This window comes from Carcharodon carcharias, chromosome 2, assembly GCF_017639515.1.
Source record: "Carcharodon carcharias isolate sCarCar2 chromosome 2, sCarCar2.pri, whole genome shotgun sequence".
Taxonomy (NCBI): Eukaryota; Metazoa; Chordata; class Chondrichthyes; order Lamniformes; family Lamnidae; genus Carcharodon; species Carcharodon carcharias.
This window is the reverse complement of record NC_054468.1, coordinates 200205125-200219160: the sequence shown is the minus strand read 5'-3', so window position 1 is coordinate 200219160 and position 14036 is coordinate 200205125. Positions and strand designations below refer to the sequence as shown.

The following is a 14036-nucleotide window of genomic DNA, read 5'->3' as shown; positions in this document are numbered from 1 at the left end:
TATCTTCTTCCATGCATAGCATAAACAGCAAGATTTTAAAAATAAATTTTAAAATTCCTCTTCTCAGACTCAATTAATTCTCTCTTCTTACTTGCTTGGTGTATTACTCTTCCAGTGAGAATTAAATATGAAGCCGAGCTATTATTCCAGAACAAATCACCAAAGCAAACGACAACTGGGCCACAGGCAGGAGTCTGGTATGTCTCTTATTCTATTAGAGGCTAAATATTTTTGCCTTGTTGAAACTTACTTGGCCTTTTAAGTGTAGATGTACCCAGAATAATGTTTGTTATCAAAAATGTATACTTGCACAACTATTGTAGAGCGAAATCAATAGCCATGTTTTCTAAAACCTTTAAATACCATGGCCTTTATAAGCAACAATGACTTAAACTGTTGAATAGTAAACCTCATGAGCCAGCTGTAAGTGCTGTACTCAAGAGGCAGCAGAAGACCCTTTGGGAAAAATTTTTCCCCCATTGGGAGGGGGGGGGGGGGGGGAGTTGTGCGTGAACCCGATCGGCGCCCCCAATTGGGGCCACGCCACCATTTTATGTGGGAGTGCCCATTAAGGCCCACCTAGTGTGACGCTCACCTGGAAGCGCTGAGCGCTCCCTGTAAGGACGGGGGGGTGGAGAGGGGGAATTCCCTGAGTCAGAGCTGGCATTCTTTGGTGCATGCGTGCGAAAAAGTGCAGAAATCTCCCTGAGGCAGAGGTGCCTCAGGCAGATCAGTTTGATATTTAAAAACTGAAATAAAGTAATTAAAAACTTTTAAATCATGTCCCCTCATGTGACACTGTTGCATGAACTGGGGCATGTCAAGGAATTATTTTAAAAACTTCTATTTAATTTTAAAACACTTCATGAAACCTCATGAACCTTAAGGTTGGACGGGCAGCTCGTTTAATTGCTTAAGTTAGTTTTTAACAGGACTTAATAGGCCTTCGTCAGTTTAGCGCCCACCGAACAGGAAATCTAGATGATGAGCAGTGACGTCGGGACGCCTGTCCAATGTCACTGTGCATCATTTTACATGTCAGCGAGTGGGCCCTGCCTGCACTCACCGATCAGAGAATTCAGCCCTTTGAATTACGAAACCTGCACAAAATAGATATCTTTATACCTTAGCAATAGCTCTTACAATTTTCAGTATTAACAACTTCTCTTGTAGGTCCTGTAAGAATCACTTTCAAGATTATCTTAGATAAATATTTTAAGTTCATCAGAACTAAGACACATATCTTTGAAAATGAAATGTCTAGATCAATGCAATGTCTAAATCAATGTAATGTCTAAATCAATGCTGGATTGGTTATTCAGCTGCTGAAATAAATATGAATTATCTTTTTATGTAATATGGTAAAACACGTGCATTTCAAACTTTAGAACATAAACTGGTTTTCACAAGCAACACACTCAGAATTAATATGAGTATATGAACTCCAATATTTACTGATGATTGTAAATTCCTGTAATTCAACCTGACCATCTATTATTATACAATATCTAGTTAGTCGGTACCTTGGTTAGTAAGCCTTTAATTGATGGTTTAACACCTGGCTGTGTGAAGAGGGGGCTGGCAGCTTGTATGCGTAACACATTTTGCAAAACCCGAATCCATTCTTCAAGAATATTTGGAGAATCTGCAGTCAGATAGTAGGTCTTCTTTTCTGTAATCAGCTTGGATAGAAAACACAATAAACGCATCAGCACAAGAGTATTAAGAGTCTTTGCACTGGATATATGATTGGACTGAGGCTCATATGGGCATCCAGACCCCAAAAAGACATGCAAAAATAGCAGTTGTAAACAAAAGGCCAACAATTTGGAAGCTATTTTACTCCTAATTCTTTTTTTACAAAAAATTACAAGGGCTAATTTTTCAAACAAATCATAAAGAAATTTTCCAATGTAGGATTCCATTTTGGAATATTTCTTCAAATTGAGCACAATAGCCTCAGTTACTAAAAAGGAAATTTTATAATTATCAATGCTTGATTTTTCAGGTACAATGGAGGTGTTACAGAGTGGAATTAAGATGAAGACCATCACCCCAGATCTGAATTGTTTTGTGCATCAAGCACATTTCTGGTGGAGTAATTGATGGTGCAAGAAGTTACCACCCAAAAAAAGCATGTGCTTGATCTGCATACTGTATTTATATCTCTATGATGCAAGTTCCTGATGTACATGTATGCCGAACACTAAACCACCTAGCTGCTTAAATAAATGGGAATGCAGGGTTATTCTGATTCAGAAATTAATTTAATATCATATTTCAGAAGATCTTAGCAAAATTTTAAATATGTCTTTCATTTATTTTTTTTTGTTGTTTATACAGTATTCACAAGCTTTTGTGTCAATTATTCTGATGCATTTTTTTCTCCCTCAATCGCCACAACAATGGAACAATGGGTTTTCCCCATGGGAATACCCCATATGTTTATGCTTGTTGGAGGATGATCAGGGAAGGAATGGCAGACAGGTCAGGCTGTACTAGGTGTTTTGTACCTCTCTACTAGTACTCTCACACTGCACCTATAAGCAGAGATGCATAAGCTTCAATTTGCCAGATAAGCTTATGCATAAACTTCAATTTGTCAGATGAGCTTTAATTTACGAAAATAAGCTGACACAAAATTGTATCAAATGCTCCAAGTTGAGCTACAGCTAAACTTTGCTACAGGCATAGCAGCATTCATTCTAGGCTACTACCGGGGCCATTGACTTTATAAGCCAAATAGCTATCCATAGAGGTATGAAGAATATGACAGATGCTCCACTTGTTTGAGCAGCCAATTTCATCTTCTTCCTTCTCATAGGCCATCAATAGCACCAGGATAAAGTTGCTCAAGTTTACAGAGGGGAAAACTCTCTAAGATCCAACTGGTTATAGACTGCACAGATGTATTTAAAACGCTCTACCACACAATGTCAGCATCTTTATCAATAGGAAAGATTGTATTCTCTGATATACATCATTGTTCATCTGCCTTCTTAGGCCTTTAATTCCTGCAGCATGTTGGGCAGATGTTCTTCTTCCACCAAACCACCTTCAATCTAAATTTGAAAGTCAAATATGGAATAAACATAACCTAGAGATTCTCTGAACACAGTTCAAATTTGGACCTAGAAGTAAGTTTGTTTAAAAATACAGCTTGCTATCACTTCTTTGGCAATATCCTGAGTATAAAAATCATCAAGCATTGCAACATTGTTTTGGAGAAATGTGCCTGAGAATACTACTGTACCTGAATTGTTTGTTTTCCATCACACCTGACAATATGATTTGAGATATTGAGCTCAATCTGACCCTGTGGTTTACAGATGACATCACTCTGGATTCAGAAATAAGAGAGAAATCAGATTTTAGTATGTGCATATGAATTAATTTCCAGGCGTTAGTCAGGGTAATAAAATCTAAAGATAATTAATACTTTCTGGATTCAAATCCAGATCAGACTGAAAGGAAGAAAGCTTTATTCTGGTTCCTAGTCAGAATGTTCCTACATAAAAATGGAGAGGGTCCAGAGGAGGTTCACGAGAATGATCCCAGAAATGAAAGGCTTAACATATGAGGAATGTTTGAGGCCTCTGGGTTTATACTGGATGGAGTTTAGAAGGATGAGGGGGGATCTGATTGAAACTTACAGAATACTGAAAGGCCTGGATAGAGTGGACATGGGGAAGATGTTTCCATTAGTAGGAGAGACTAGGACCCGAGGGCACAGCCTCAGAGTAAAGGGAAGACCTTTTAGAACAGAGATGGGGAGAAACTTTTTTAGCCAGAGAGTGGTGAATCTATGGAATTCATTGCCACAGAAGGCTGTGGAGGCCAGGTCATCGAGTGTATTTAAGTCCGAGATAGATAGGTTCTTGATTGGTAAGGGGATCAAAGGTTACAGGGAGAAGGCGGGAGAATGGGGTTGAGAAACTTATCAGCCATAATTGAATGGCGGAGCAGGCTCGATAGGCTGAATGGCGTCTTATGGTCTTATAAAATCAGGTGCTGGCCTGATGGAGATACTAAATTGCTTGGAAACCCCAGGGCAGGAATGCCTAGAGTCCTTGGTGCTGGATCCTGCCCCAAAACTCCCATTGATTGAGTATGCACGGTGTAGGATGGACCAAGGACCAGAAGGTAGGACCACCTTTCCTTATTGGAACCCCCACTCTATCCAGGGTCTTTTTATTGAATTAGGACTTTCCTGTTGCTGATTGAAAGGATCCATGAAAATCTGTTCTTTTATATTTTGTTTCTCAACTAGGATAATTTATAATCCTGTCTTTGTGGCAATAAAGAACTTCCCTACTTGGAAGGGCAGAAATGAATAGTAGTTTAGCTATCTAGTTGTGGAGTGTCTTTGAGAGAGGCAAGAGGATCATTCACAGACTTTTGGCATTAATGAAGAGTGGGACAGACGAGTTTAAAAATTGCAGCAATGTAATTCAGAACAAAAGAGTAGAAAACTACAGTGCAAAGCACCACAATTTATAGAAGGAACACTGGTATACCATGATGCAATATAGGATGAAATAAGTAAGTATATCTGTATAAATGATTAAAGAGTAATTAGGATTCAGAATTTTATGTCTGAAGCTAATTCAGATAATGCAAATGATATTGCTATGCAAACAACATTCCACTAATTCAACTATAAAACAAAAGCAGATAGAAAAATCTTCCAATACATTCTTGATGGTGCAATAAAATACATTAACTATATCCTCTGTGATTTAGGAGAACAAATGATGTTCTCATTGAATCGTATGAAACTCTTAAAGGGCTTTACAGCCCAGGAAGAGGCCATTTGGCCTTTGGTATCCATACTGGACAATCAGAAAGTTATGAATCTTTGAAATTCTCTACACCAGAGAGCTGTGCAAGTTCACTTGCTTAATATATTCAAGGCTGAGAGTGATAGGCTTTGGTCACTTACAGCATCAAGGGATTTGGGGATGGGGTGGGAAAGTAGAGTTGATATATGAAATCAGCCACGATCTTGTTGAATGGCAGAGCAGGCTTGAGGGACTGCATGGCCGATTCCTATTTATTATGCTCTTATGGCGTAGTGTTGAATTAGTGACATTGTACAGTTAGAACTGAGTAATTATATTTATTGTACTTACTGGTGATTTGTAGTATAGCAATTCACCGCCTTTAAGGACAAACCATCGCCGTTTCCATGTTTTTACTTTTCCTCCCATTTTTAACAAATATCCAGACTTTTCTAACAATTCCTGTACAATAAGATCATTGTGCATTTTGAGTATTGCGGTGTTATTTAAAGAAAGCTTATTGTGTTACTCTGTCACATTCTTAAATGGATAAGCAAATTTTAGTAGGACATATTTTTCTGTCCATTTGATACATCTGCGTGCAAAGAAAAACTACGACATAAATGATAGTAATACTACTTGTACTTTACAAAATAAAGCTTTTGAAAGTTAGGATACTCTCAAGGAAAATTGATGAGAATTTTAGGAGTATTTCTATTCATCTCTGACAAATAATTTTTGTATGTTTGTGTGGATCCCAATATTTCCAATCAAAGCCATCCGGAGATCCAGTTGCAAGCTGCACTATCCTAATTCTACTGCCTAAAAAGGATTGCAAAGAAAACAGTTGCTCATACAAGATCACTCTGGGGGGCGGTTAGCTCAGGTGGCTGGATGGCTAATGTGTGAATCAGATTAACCGCAACAACATAGTGGCTGGGATTTTCCGTGCCCACTGGCGTTGGGGGTGTTTGGTGGCACGAGCAGATAATATGGCGAGAAGGCCAAAAATCGGTGCACAACGTCGTGAAACCAGTTTGCGATCGTCTGTTCCGCCTGTCAATGGCGGGCTGCATTTCCAGTCATAGCACTTTGGGAACTTCATTGTAATACGTCAGCATATCATTATAAGGCCAGCCCACCAGACACATCCCCACCCCCCCCTTGCTGGGTCATACAACCACGTCGACGGGAAAACATGCAGGCATGTTTCACAACGGCTTGTATATTGGCCTTGCACTTGGCGGGCTGCACTTCATTCTGGATTTCAAGGTTTGTTTGCCCACCTTGCTTCAGTCAGCACCCACAGGCATCAATGCTAGGCTTCACAGGCAGCACCACATCACTTTTAGGGGGGGGGGGGGGGTCATGGGTAGGTCTCTACCTACCAGATCAGCCACATATGGGTGGCTTTTCAACTGCAGAGCAAGGTATTGCTTGGGGAAAGGGGAGAAGTGGCTTAGGCAAGGGAAGAGGCTGCAGGACAAGAGCTGTACTGGGAAGATGGGGGTGGGGTATCCATGGTGTGTGTGGGGCCAGATGTTGATCTGTGCAAGTGGCCTCAAGATGGTGACGGCGGAGGAGGCAGTCTCCACAGGAGATGAAGCCAGATGGACATGCGAGGGTATGCATGTGAGAGAATGGGTGGTGATGTCCCTTGAGCTGGCAGTGAGTGAGATGCCAGTGAATGTGTGATGGGCTAGAGTATGTGAGTTTAGAGTGATGAGATGGTTGCCATATTCTGGCTGCATAGATGAGATCATTCATCCTCTCTCTGCATTGGATAACCAACCTCTGCTGTGCAACATTGGCACTGATCACCACTGCTATCACCAAGCTGGAGTGATAATGATCACCAAGCGGGAGTGATAATGTAGCTGCTCCTCCTGTGGCCAGAGCGGGGGGTAGGGGACATCACAGCAGGCCTCCACGGCTTCCAAAAGGCGCTTAAGGGCTGCAGTCTTCTTGCCTTTCGGGGCCATGTCTTCTTTGCTCAGTCCTGGGCTGAAAGCACTGAGTGTGGCTGTACTTTAAACGTGGTGCCTGGCGTGGTGAAGCGGCGAGGTGATGGCATGGTGAGCGAATGAGAGCCTGCCCGCAATGGAAACGGCTTGTTTCCCAGGAATACATAAGTAATGCGACGGGTTTGGGATGATACGGCATGAAAACCCGCCATTGCGGCCAGTGAGTAAAACATTGTTTTATCCGCCCGCTACAGCACTTAGTGCAAATCTGAAATGATTCCGCCCAGGGTTTCAATTCCCTTTCTGGTTGAGGTAGACTCAGGGCCTGCTTCCTCACCCTACCCATAGTAAACAATCAGGGCACTTAGCCATGGTTTGGTGAGAACTGAAGAAGAAAAAGGTTACTTCACTCAAAATATACATTTGGAGAAAATAACAGAACTCTGTTTCTTTAAGAATTTTAGGCAACACCCAAACCCAGCTCAATCTTGTCATTTTAATGGTGACTTGGAAAAGGAGATGTACCTTTACACGAGGCAGCACAAATGAACAATACAGGATGAAACACTCTTATGGTTGAAACCAATTAACATTTTGAACAGTTAGTATATGCAGTGAGCCTTTAAGCAGCACTACCAACAGGGAAATAAAATGTGACAAGTCATGCTTGCTTCCATTGGCAATGATGGATGGAGGGACTGGGAATTACAGTCATACATCTTTTGTGCTAATAGTGAAAGCAAACTTATTCCAGGGGTGTTGTAAGCCATTGGCCTTGGTCAGCTACAGCTGAGTTTAATTCTGTCCTAGAGAAATGATCAAAACACATACAATTTTGAACAAGGGTTGCTGGATAAAGATTAAAATTGAGGATTAGATGATCTCCCCAAATCCAAGCCTGGAGAAATGAGGTCAGATGTACTCCCATTGTCAGATGTTCGTTCGGGGTAAGGTGAATAAACTGAGTACAGATAATGGATCAAACATCAAATTGTTCATGTCTGAATGCATTACTTATTGTGTTATTGAGTGGGATTCAGGCTTGCTTAGAATAAAGACTTACATTTTTTCCACTGTCGATGGATTGGGAAGAACATGTTTTTGGAAGTTTCTGTTCTGGCTCAGAACATTCTATGTCTGTATAGTATGCATCTGGTGGGATGGCATAATCACTTTCTGAGGTCATGGAGGACATTGATACACCTGTCCAAAATATGTACAGAATGTTTTCATTATTACTTATACAAACAGCATACTTAATGAAAACTGTATTTTTTGACATTTATGCAAGGTTAGCATTCCCATCTGAAGCTCAAAGGCTTGAGTCCAAGTATGTCTCTCATTTAAGCACTATGCATCCACTGGGAATGAGTTTTGTTGTTCTCAACTCTTGGACTTAAAGACATTCCTGCACCATATCATGCCTGGATCCTTTACTTTAGATTTAGGGAAAAGTAAGTTATTTTACTTTGCCCAACTGGATCTAACCCTTTAGTTCCTTTGCTAATTAGCTGAGGATATCTGAAGGCTCATGGCATCAAGGGGAGATAAAGAGTTAACAGAGCATAAAATCTAAAGCTGTGAAAATGGGTTAGCATTTTATTGTTGTACATATTCAAGCATGGTCTTATTCACACTTGATGTGTTGTGTTCTGATCTCAGGTAAAACATGCAATGGAATACAGATGTATTATATGTCTGCATTGAGAATGATTCTCTGACTGCAGAGCTCTCCATACACAGGCCTATTATCTGTGTTTAGGAATGTTTTTGATTCATTTTGTATTTTAATATAAGAGTTTCACTTAAGAAAATATTAATCCAATTAAAGAAAAACCTTTGTTTAGTTAACTATTTTTAAAGTTTTCATGTAGAAAATATCTTCAGCACACCCACAGGATAGTGGAACCATGTCTCTCATAACATGTTTCACACATTGATGCTGTGTCCTTAGTCACTATTACTCCATTCCAACTTCAATCTGAATTCTATGCAGTGGTTTCCAGAACAATGTAGGACACAAGATACTATTCAGCTCCACAAGCCTGTTCCACTATTCAATGAGAGCATATATAATCTGTTACTCAATTCCATCTACCTAAATTTGATTCATAAATTTGATAGCCCAACCTATTAAAGATCTGTTGATTTCAGTGTTGAAATTTTCAATTGACCCAACATCCAGAATTCCAGATCTCCATCATCTTTTGTGTGTAAGAGTGCTTCCGGGGGCAGCACTTTCCCCTTGTGGGAGCGGGGGAGGGAGGGGAGTTGTGTGGGAACAGGCGCGGGCGGGTTCACAACTGGCGCCCCCGATTGGGGTTGCGCCGCCATTTTACGTGGGCGGGCCACTTAAGGCCCGCTCAGCGTGATGTCTGCTCGGAAGCGCTAAGTGCTCCCTGTGCAGTTGTTGGGGGGGGGGGGTGGGATTCCCTAAGCAGGGAGTGCAGTCCTTCATGCAATGTGCTGCCTCAGGGAGATCGGTTGAAGTTATAAAAATTTCTTAAAGGTTAGAAAAAACTTTTGTGACATGTCCCCTCATCTGACACTGTCACATGAGCTGGGACACGTCCATTACTTTTATTTAAAAATATCCCGAAAATGTTAAATCCCTCATGAAACCTCATCCTGCCCGTGGATGAGGTTTCATGTTTTTTCTGAAGGCCGCCTGGGCTCTTTACCTGCCCGTCAACCTTAAGGTTGGACGGGCAGGTCTATTAATCATTTCAATTACTTTTTTAATGACCTCAATAGGCCGTTGACAGGTCGGCAGTTGCGTAGCCGACCCAGCTGTGTGCTGCCGCACTGAAAATCTAAATGACGCATGCCCGACGTCATCCCGCATCATTTAACACATCAGTGAGTGGGCCCTTCCTCTGCTTGCCAACTGGAAAAAGCTACCCCTGATTTCACGCCTAAAGAGCCTTGCTCTATTTTTAAGGTACCGCCCTTAGTTCTAGATTGCCCCATCAGTGGGAATCTGTGTCTACCCTTATCAAATTTTTTCATTCTTTTAAACATCTCCATTAGATCACCTCTCAACCTTCTAACACTCAAGGTGATATGATCTAACTTTATTAAACCTATCCTCATAGGTGCTAAAGGTGCTCATATTATTCTGACGAATCTGCATTCTACCCCCTCCATTTGCAGTAATAATGATGCATTAGCATTGTGCTTGTGTTCTAGAGCTATCTTTTGCACAAGTGAAAAATATTTCAAAAATATTTTCACTTATCACCAACATTCCAAAGTTTTAATATGGAGCCTGTTTATATTGAACTTTGATATGTTGAGTAACACAATGTATCAGTTTTCATGTTGCCCAATCCCTGGGATTAAATTTTACTGACTTTTATTTTTTAATGGCCTCAATAGGCCGTTGACAGGTCGGCAGTTGCGTAGCATCCACTTAGTTACATTGACTTGCTGTCAACCTAGGCTGGTCTTCCTGCGCTATCCAGCAGGATATCTTGTTCTCCCAGATTGCTACATGAACATTAACTGTGGTATAAATGCTGTGATTCCTGTTTACATAATTCTCCACTGATAGTCTGCCACAATACTTCCTCCAAGTTTCAGATGGTCTATAAAATGATGAGTGTGAACCCTGGACATCGGATAGCCAGCACTATTTATACTGTGGGTTATTTAGAATTTGCTGGGTCCAGCAGCATAGGAAATATCTCCTCTCGGTGATGTTCCCTTATTGGAAAACAACACAGGAGGCTAGTATTGCATTTACAATAAGCAAGCAAAGCTAGGTTTAGGAACACAACAGAGGCATGTTGTTACAACTGTGATGAGAGGAGTGCGCAATTTATCTAACCACATTACTCCACAGGTAGTATCATTAGTGTAAATATTTAATTCGCTTACCAAAATGACCCATTATTTACAAAAACATGTAAATGTATGTATCAAAATGGATGTATCAAAATCAGTTCTGAAGAAGAGTCATACAGACTCGAAACGTTAACTCTGTCTTTCTCTCCACAGATGCTGTCAGACCTGATGAGTTTTTCCAGCATCTTTTGTTTTTGTTTCAGATTTCCAGCATCCACAGTATTTTGCTTTTATGGCCCATTATTTATCTTTGCTACTGTTACACCCAGAATAAAAGAGGCTTTAACCTGGTTTCTTTCAATAAGCTCAGAATGATTGATTTATTATAAAACAAAACTTTTTCTAAAAATAAGTTGCAAGAACTGGTTAACACACAATTGGTAATCTGGAAGTGTAACTATCTATCCCTTTGAAGATTCCCTAGCACATGCGCACATACACACACAGAAACAAACAAAGGACAAACAAATAGGATGTCTGCAGAGATGGGCAGTTGAAGAAAAAACTTTATAAAAAGGATAAAGTTCACAGGGTTTTGAAGCAGTTGATCTGGTGCTCCCTCGTATGAGGATGGGTCGCTAGTCCCAGTAGATGTCTGGGGGTTCTCACAAATGGAGCTTCAACATGGAGGAAAATAAAGCTGGACCAATCCTTCTCATCTCAGCCTCTTGGGTTTCCAAATACAGACAAGTTCCACTGAGATGAGGATTCCTAGCTGGATACTGATGACCACACTGTATTTCACACAAGGCAAGGAGAGCGCGGGCTAGGCAGCTTTTTCCCTTCTCAGTTCACTCCCAACTGAGTTCAAAACAAGTTCAAAACATAAAGCTCCTCTGTCAGTGATTTCCAATAAATCACCAAGCCTTTGCCTTTAAAAAAGTTTTTTTTTCTCATCAATTAAACTGATTGCAGTTCAAATAAACAAATTGCTCTCCTCCACAATTGCCACGCTGGTCATTTAGCTAATGTCATGATTTATTGGATAAGGCATGCTTGCTCCAGTACAAGATGAACTTATGATTTTTTATTGAAAGATATCCAGGTCAGCTCCCAAGTGTCCAAATAATGCAATGTTCTTTCAAGTTTTAAAAGAAAATATAATTCTTGTAGGTATAGTTCTAACAATGTTTTACAGTCATCAGAATGGAAAGCCCAAAAGAATAGGCCAGGATAACATAATTCTTGATATTTCAAAAGTTATTCTCCAGTTCCCTTAGACTTCCAATATACTGAGATTCCACTCTATTTATTACATGGTCCTCATTTGAAACATGTCATGTAATACCTGTGTTAGGAAACAGAGATACTTTAACTAAGTTATATTTGTATTTGTGTTAGGAATGAGTTTTAGCTTTAATGTTTAAGTTGGATTTGTATTTCTGTATCTGTGTGTTAAAAAAGGTCAAACTGAGTTTTAGTTTCACTTTAAAAGATGCCAGCATTTCCAATGAGAGTTTTACGACTGTTGCTGTTAAGTTAAACAAACAAGAGTAGAGAAACCGGGCTGTTGCCTAGCAATAGGGGTCCAGAGAGCAGGTCTCGTTCACAGGCATACACAGAAGAAACTAGAAAAAGCAGTTTGACTTGGATGCTGTTTGAGTTCAATTGGTTTTGAAGACAGCTGCCAGAAGAGTCTGGAGCAAAGATAGCTAATCCCAAGCTAAAAAAAAAGACCCCAAAATCCAGGGGGTGGAATAGGAGAAAGTCCCAAACAGACCTTCTAGACAAAGGAAGGACAGGAAACTGGAAAAAAGTCCTGTTAAGCGAAGTTAAAAGTGAGAGGCAGAGAGAAAGGCTCCAAGCTTCAGATTTAAAGAGACAAAAGCTGCAGAAAGTAGATTTAAAGTGAGAACAGCTTGCAAGAGGCCAGAAGGTCCAACGAGATGGCTGAAGGTCTGTAACACTTTGCTATGGGCATGTGAAGCAGTGGTGTACTGTTGACAGCTGAGTCAGTGAGAGAGAGTGCATGGAAGACAGCTTGAATGCATGTGGTGACCTAGGGGAGAGGAACATCAGAAGCAGAGTTTGAAACCCTGGAAGTGAACCCTTGTGGAAGCCGTCTGAGAGAAAGCATCAGTTTGAGAGAAGATTCCAAAGCCAGTTCTTGGAAAGTAGAGATTGAAAACCCTCATGTGAAGGACGGAGTTTAGTGAGACTGGTTGTTTCACAATGTTACAAGCGTCTGGAGGGAGTTGAGGAGAGATCTGGAGAGATTCATAGCATCTGTTGCAGGTGACATCCATCACTTGGTTTCAGACTGTGGTGTGTCTGATCACAGGATGCGTACTGGTTTACATGGACTGTGTACTTACTGTGAATATTAGAGTATAAGATAGCTTTTGTAACTTGTGTTATCCTTAAAAATCTGTATACATTTGAAAAGGTTTGCTTGTGGGTGAAGGAGTACTGTAATATAGTTCATCTTTTCTTGTTAAATAAATGTTTTATGCTTTTGTTAAGCGCTCATCAGCTGACTTCTGTGACTTTGTTCTGTAGTTACTCTCCACATATCTAAATGTACAAATTAAAAGTTAGGATCTATCAAGCTGGGTTCCCACTCTGGGATCAGGATTGTCCAAGGGTAACTCAGCTGGGATCATAAAACTAAGCAAAAAAAGAGCATGTGGAGGCATGTCTAATTAGGATTGTGCTATGCTATTATATTTGAGGTTATTGCGCTGTATTACTAACCTGATTAAAGTGAAGTTCAATTAAAGTGTATTTACTGCAGATTTTGAAACTGTTCTTAGCCAATCTACAACCCTAATCATAATTTAATGATTAACAGTCAAGGAGTACCATAAATGAATTACTAATCCTGGAATGTCTTATTGAAGTCTTAGCCTAATAATTTGTTTTGACTGTCAATTTTTCATTTATTTCATTATGCTTTTTATAAATATAAAGGAAATCTCACCTCTTTTCATGGCCCGTGGACTGCTTGGACTGCTGCCTTTGCGGGAGTCTGATCCTGTCATTGAAGTCCTGGAACTTCCTCTAGAACTGTCACTTTCTTCAGTTTCAGAAAACTCATCTGAGAAAGGGCTGGTACCGATCTGTGTTGCTTTCTTAAATATTTAAGAAGGTCTGTAAATCAACTTTATATTTTACCATGTGTTAAAATGTTACAATATGTGGAGCAGAACTTCCCTCTTCTTGACAACACATTAACATCTTAGCATACATCTCTATGAATCTATAATGGGATACTTAAACAATGGAAGAAAATGTTAGTCCAGTGGTTAGATCCTAGACTGAAAAGGAAACAAATCAATGGGATATACTCTAGCTAAAAGATGAAATAAACCCCATTGTGGGGAAATTTTTTTGATCATATAACATAGCTTTCCATTGATATTTCTATGGGAATTGAATAGGTTTATGATTTAATGATGTTATAGACTCATTCATTAATGAAGCATGCAATATAAATGCAAGCTTT

General features: G+C 40.0%; 1 protein-coding gene across 2 annotated transcripts in view; it reads right to left on the bottom strand.

Annotated features, from left to right (window-relative positions):
- The window catches only part of plekhh2 (pleckstrin homology domain containing, family H (with MyTH4 domain) member 2), a 160512-nt gene that overhangs the window by 48995 nt on the left and 97481 nt on the right, over positions 1-14036 (bottom strand). For both annotated transcript variants that reach the window (XM_041182916.1, XM_041182917.1), the window contains 5 exons: positions 13512-13662; positions 7809-7948; positions 5133-5243; positions 3254-3340; positions 1524-1682 (listed from right to left, as the gene is read on the bottom strand). In XM_041182916.1, coding sequence (XP_041038850.1) covers positions 1524-1682; positions 3254-3340; positions 5133-5243; positions 7809-7948; positions 13512-13662 — 648 coding nt within the window. The remainder of the gene's footprint in view (positions 1-1523; positions 1683-3253; positions 3341-5132; positions 5244-7808; positions 7949-13511; positions 13663-14036) is intronic.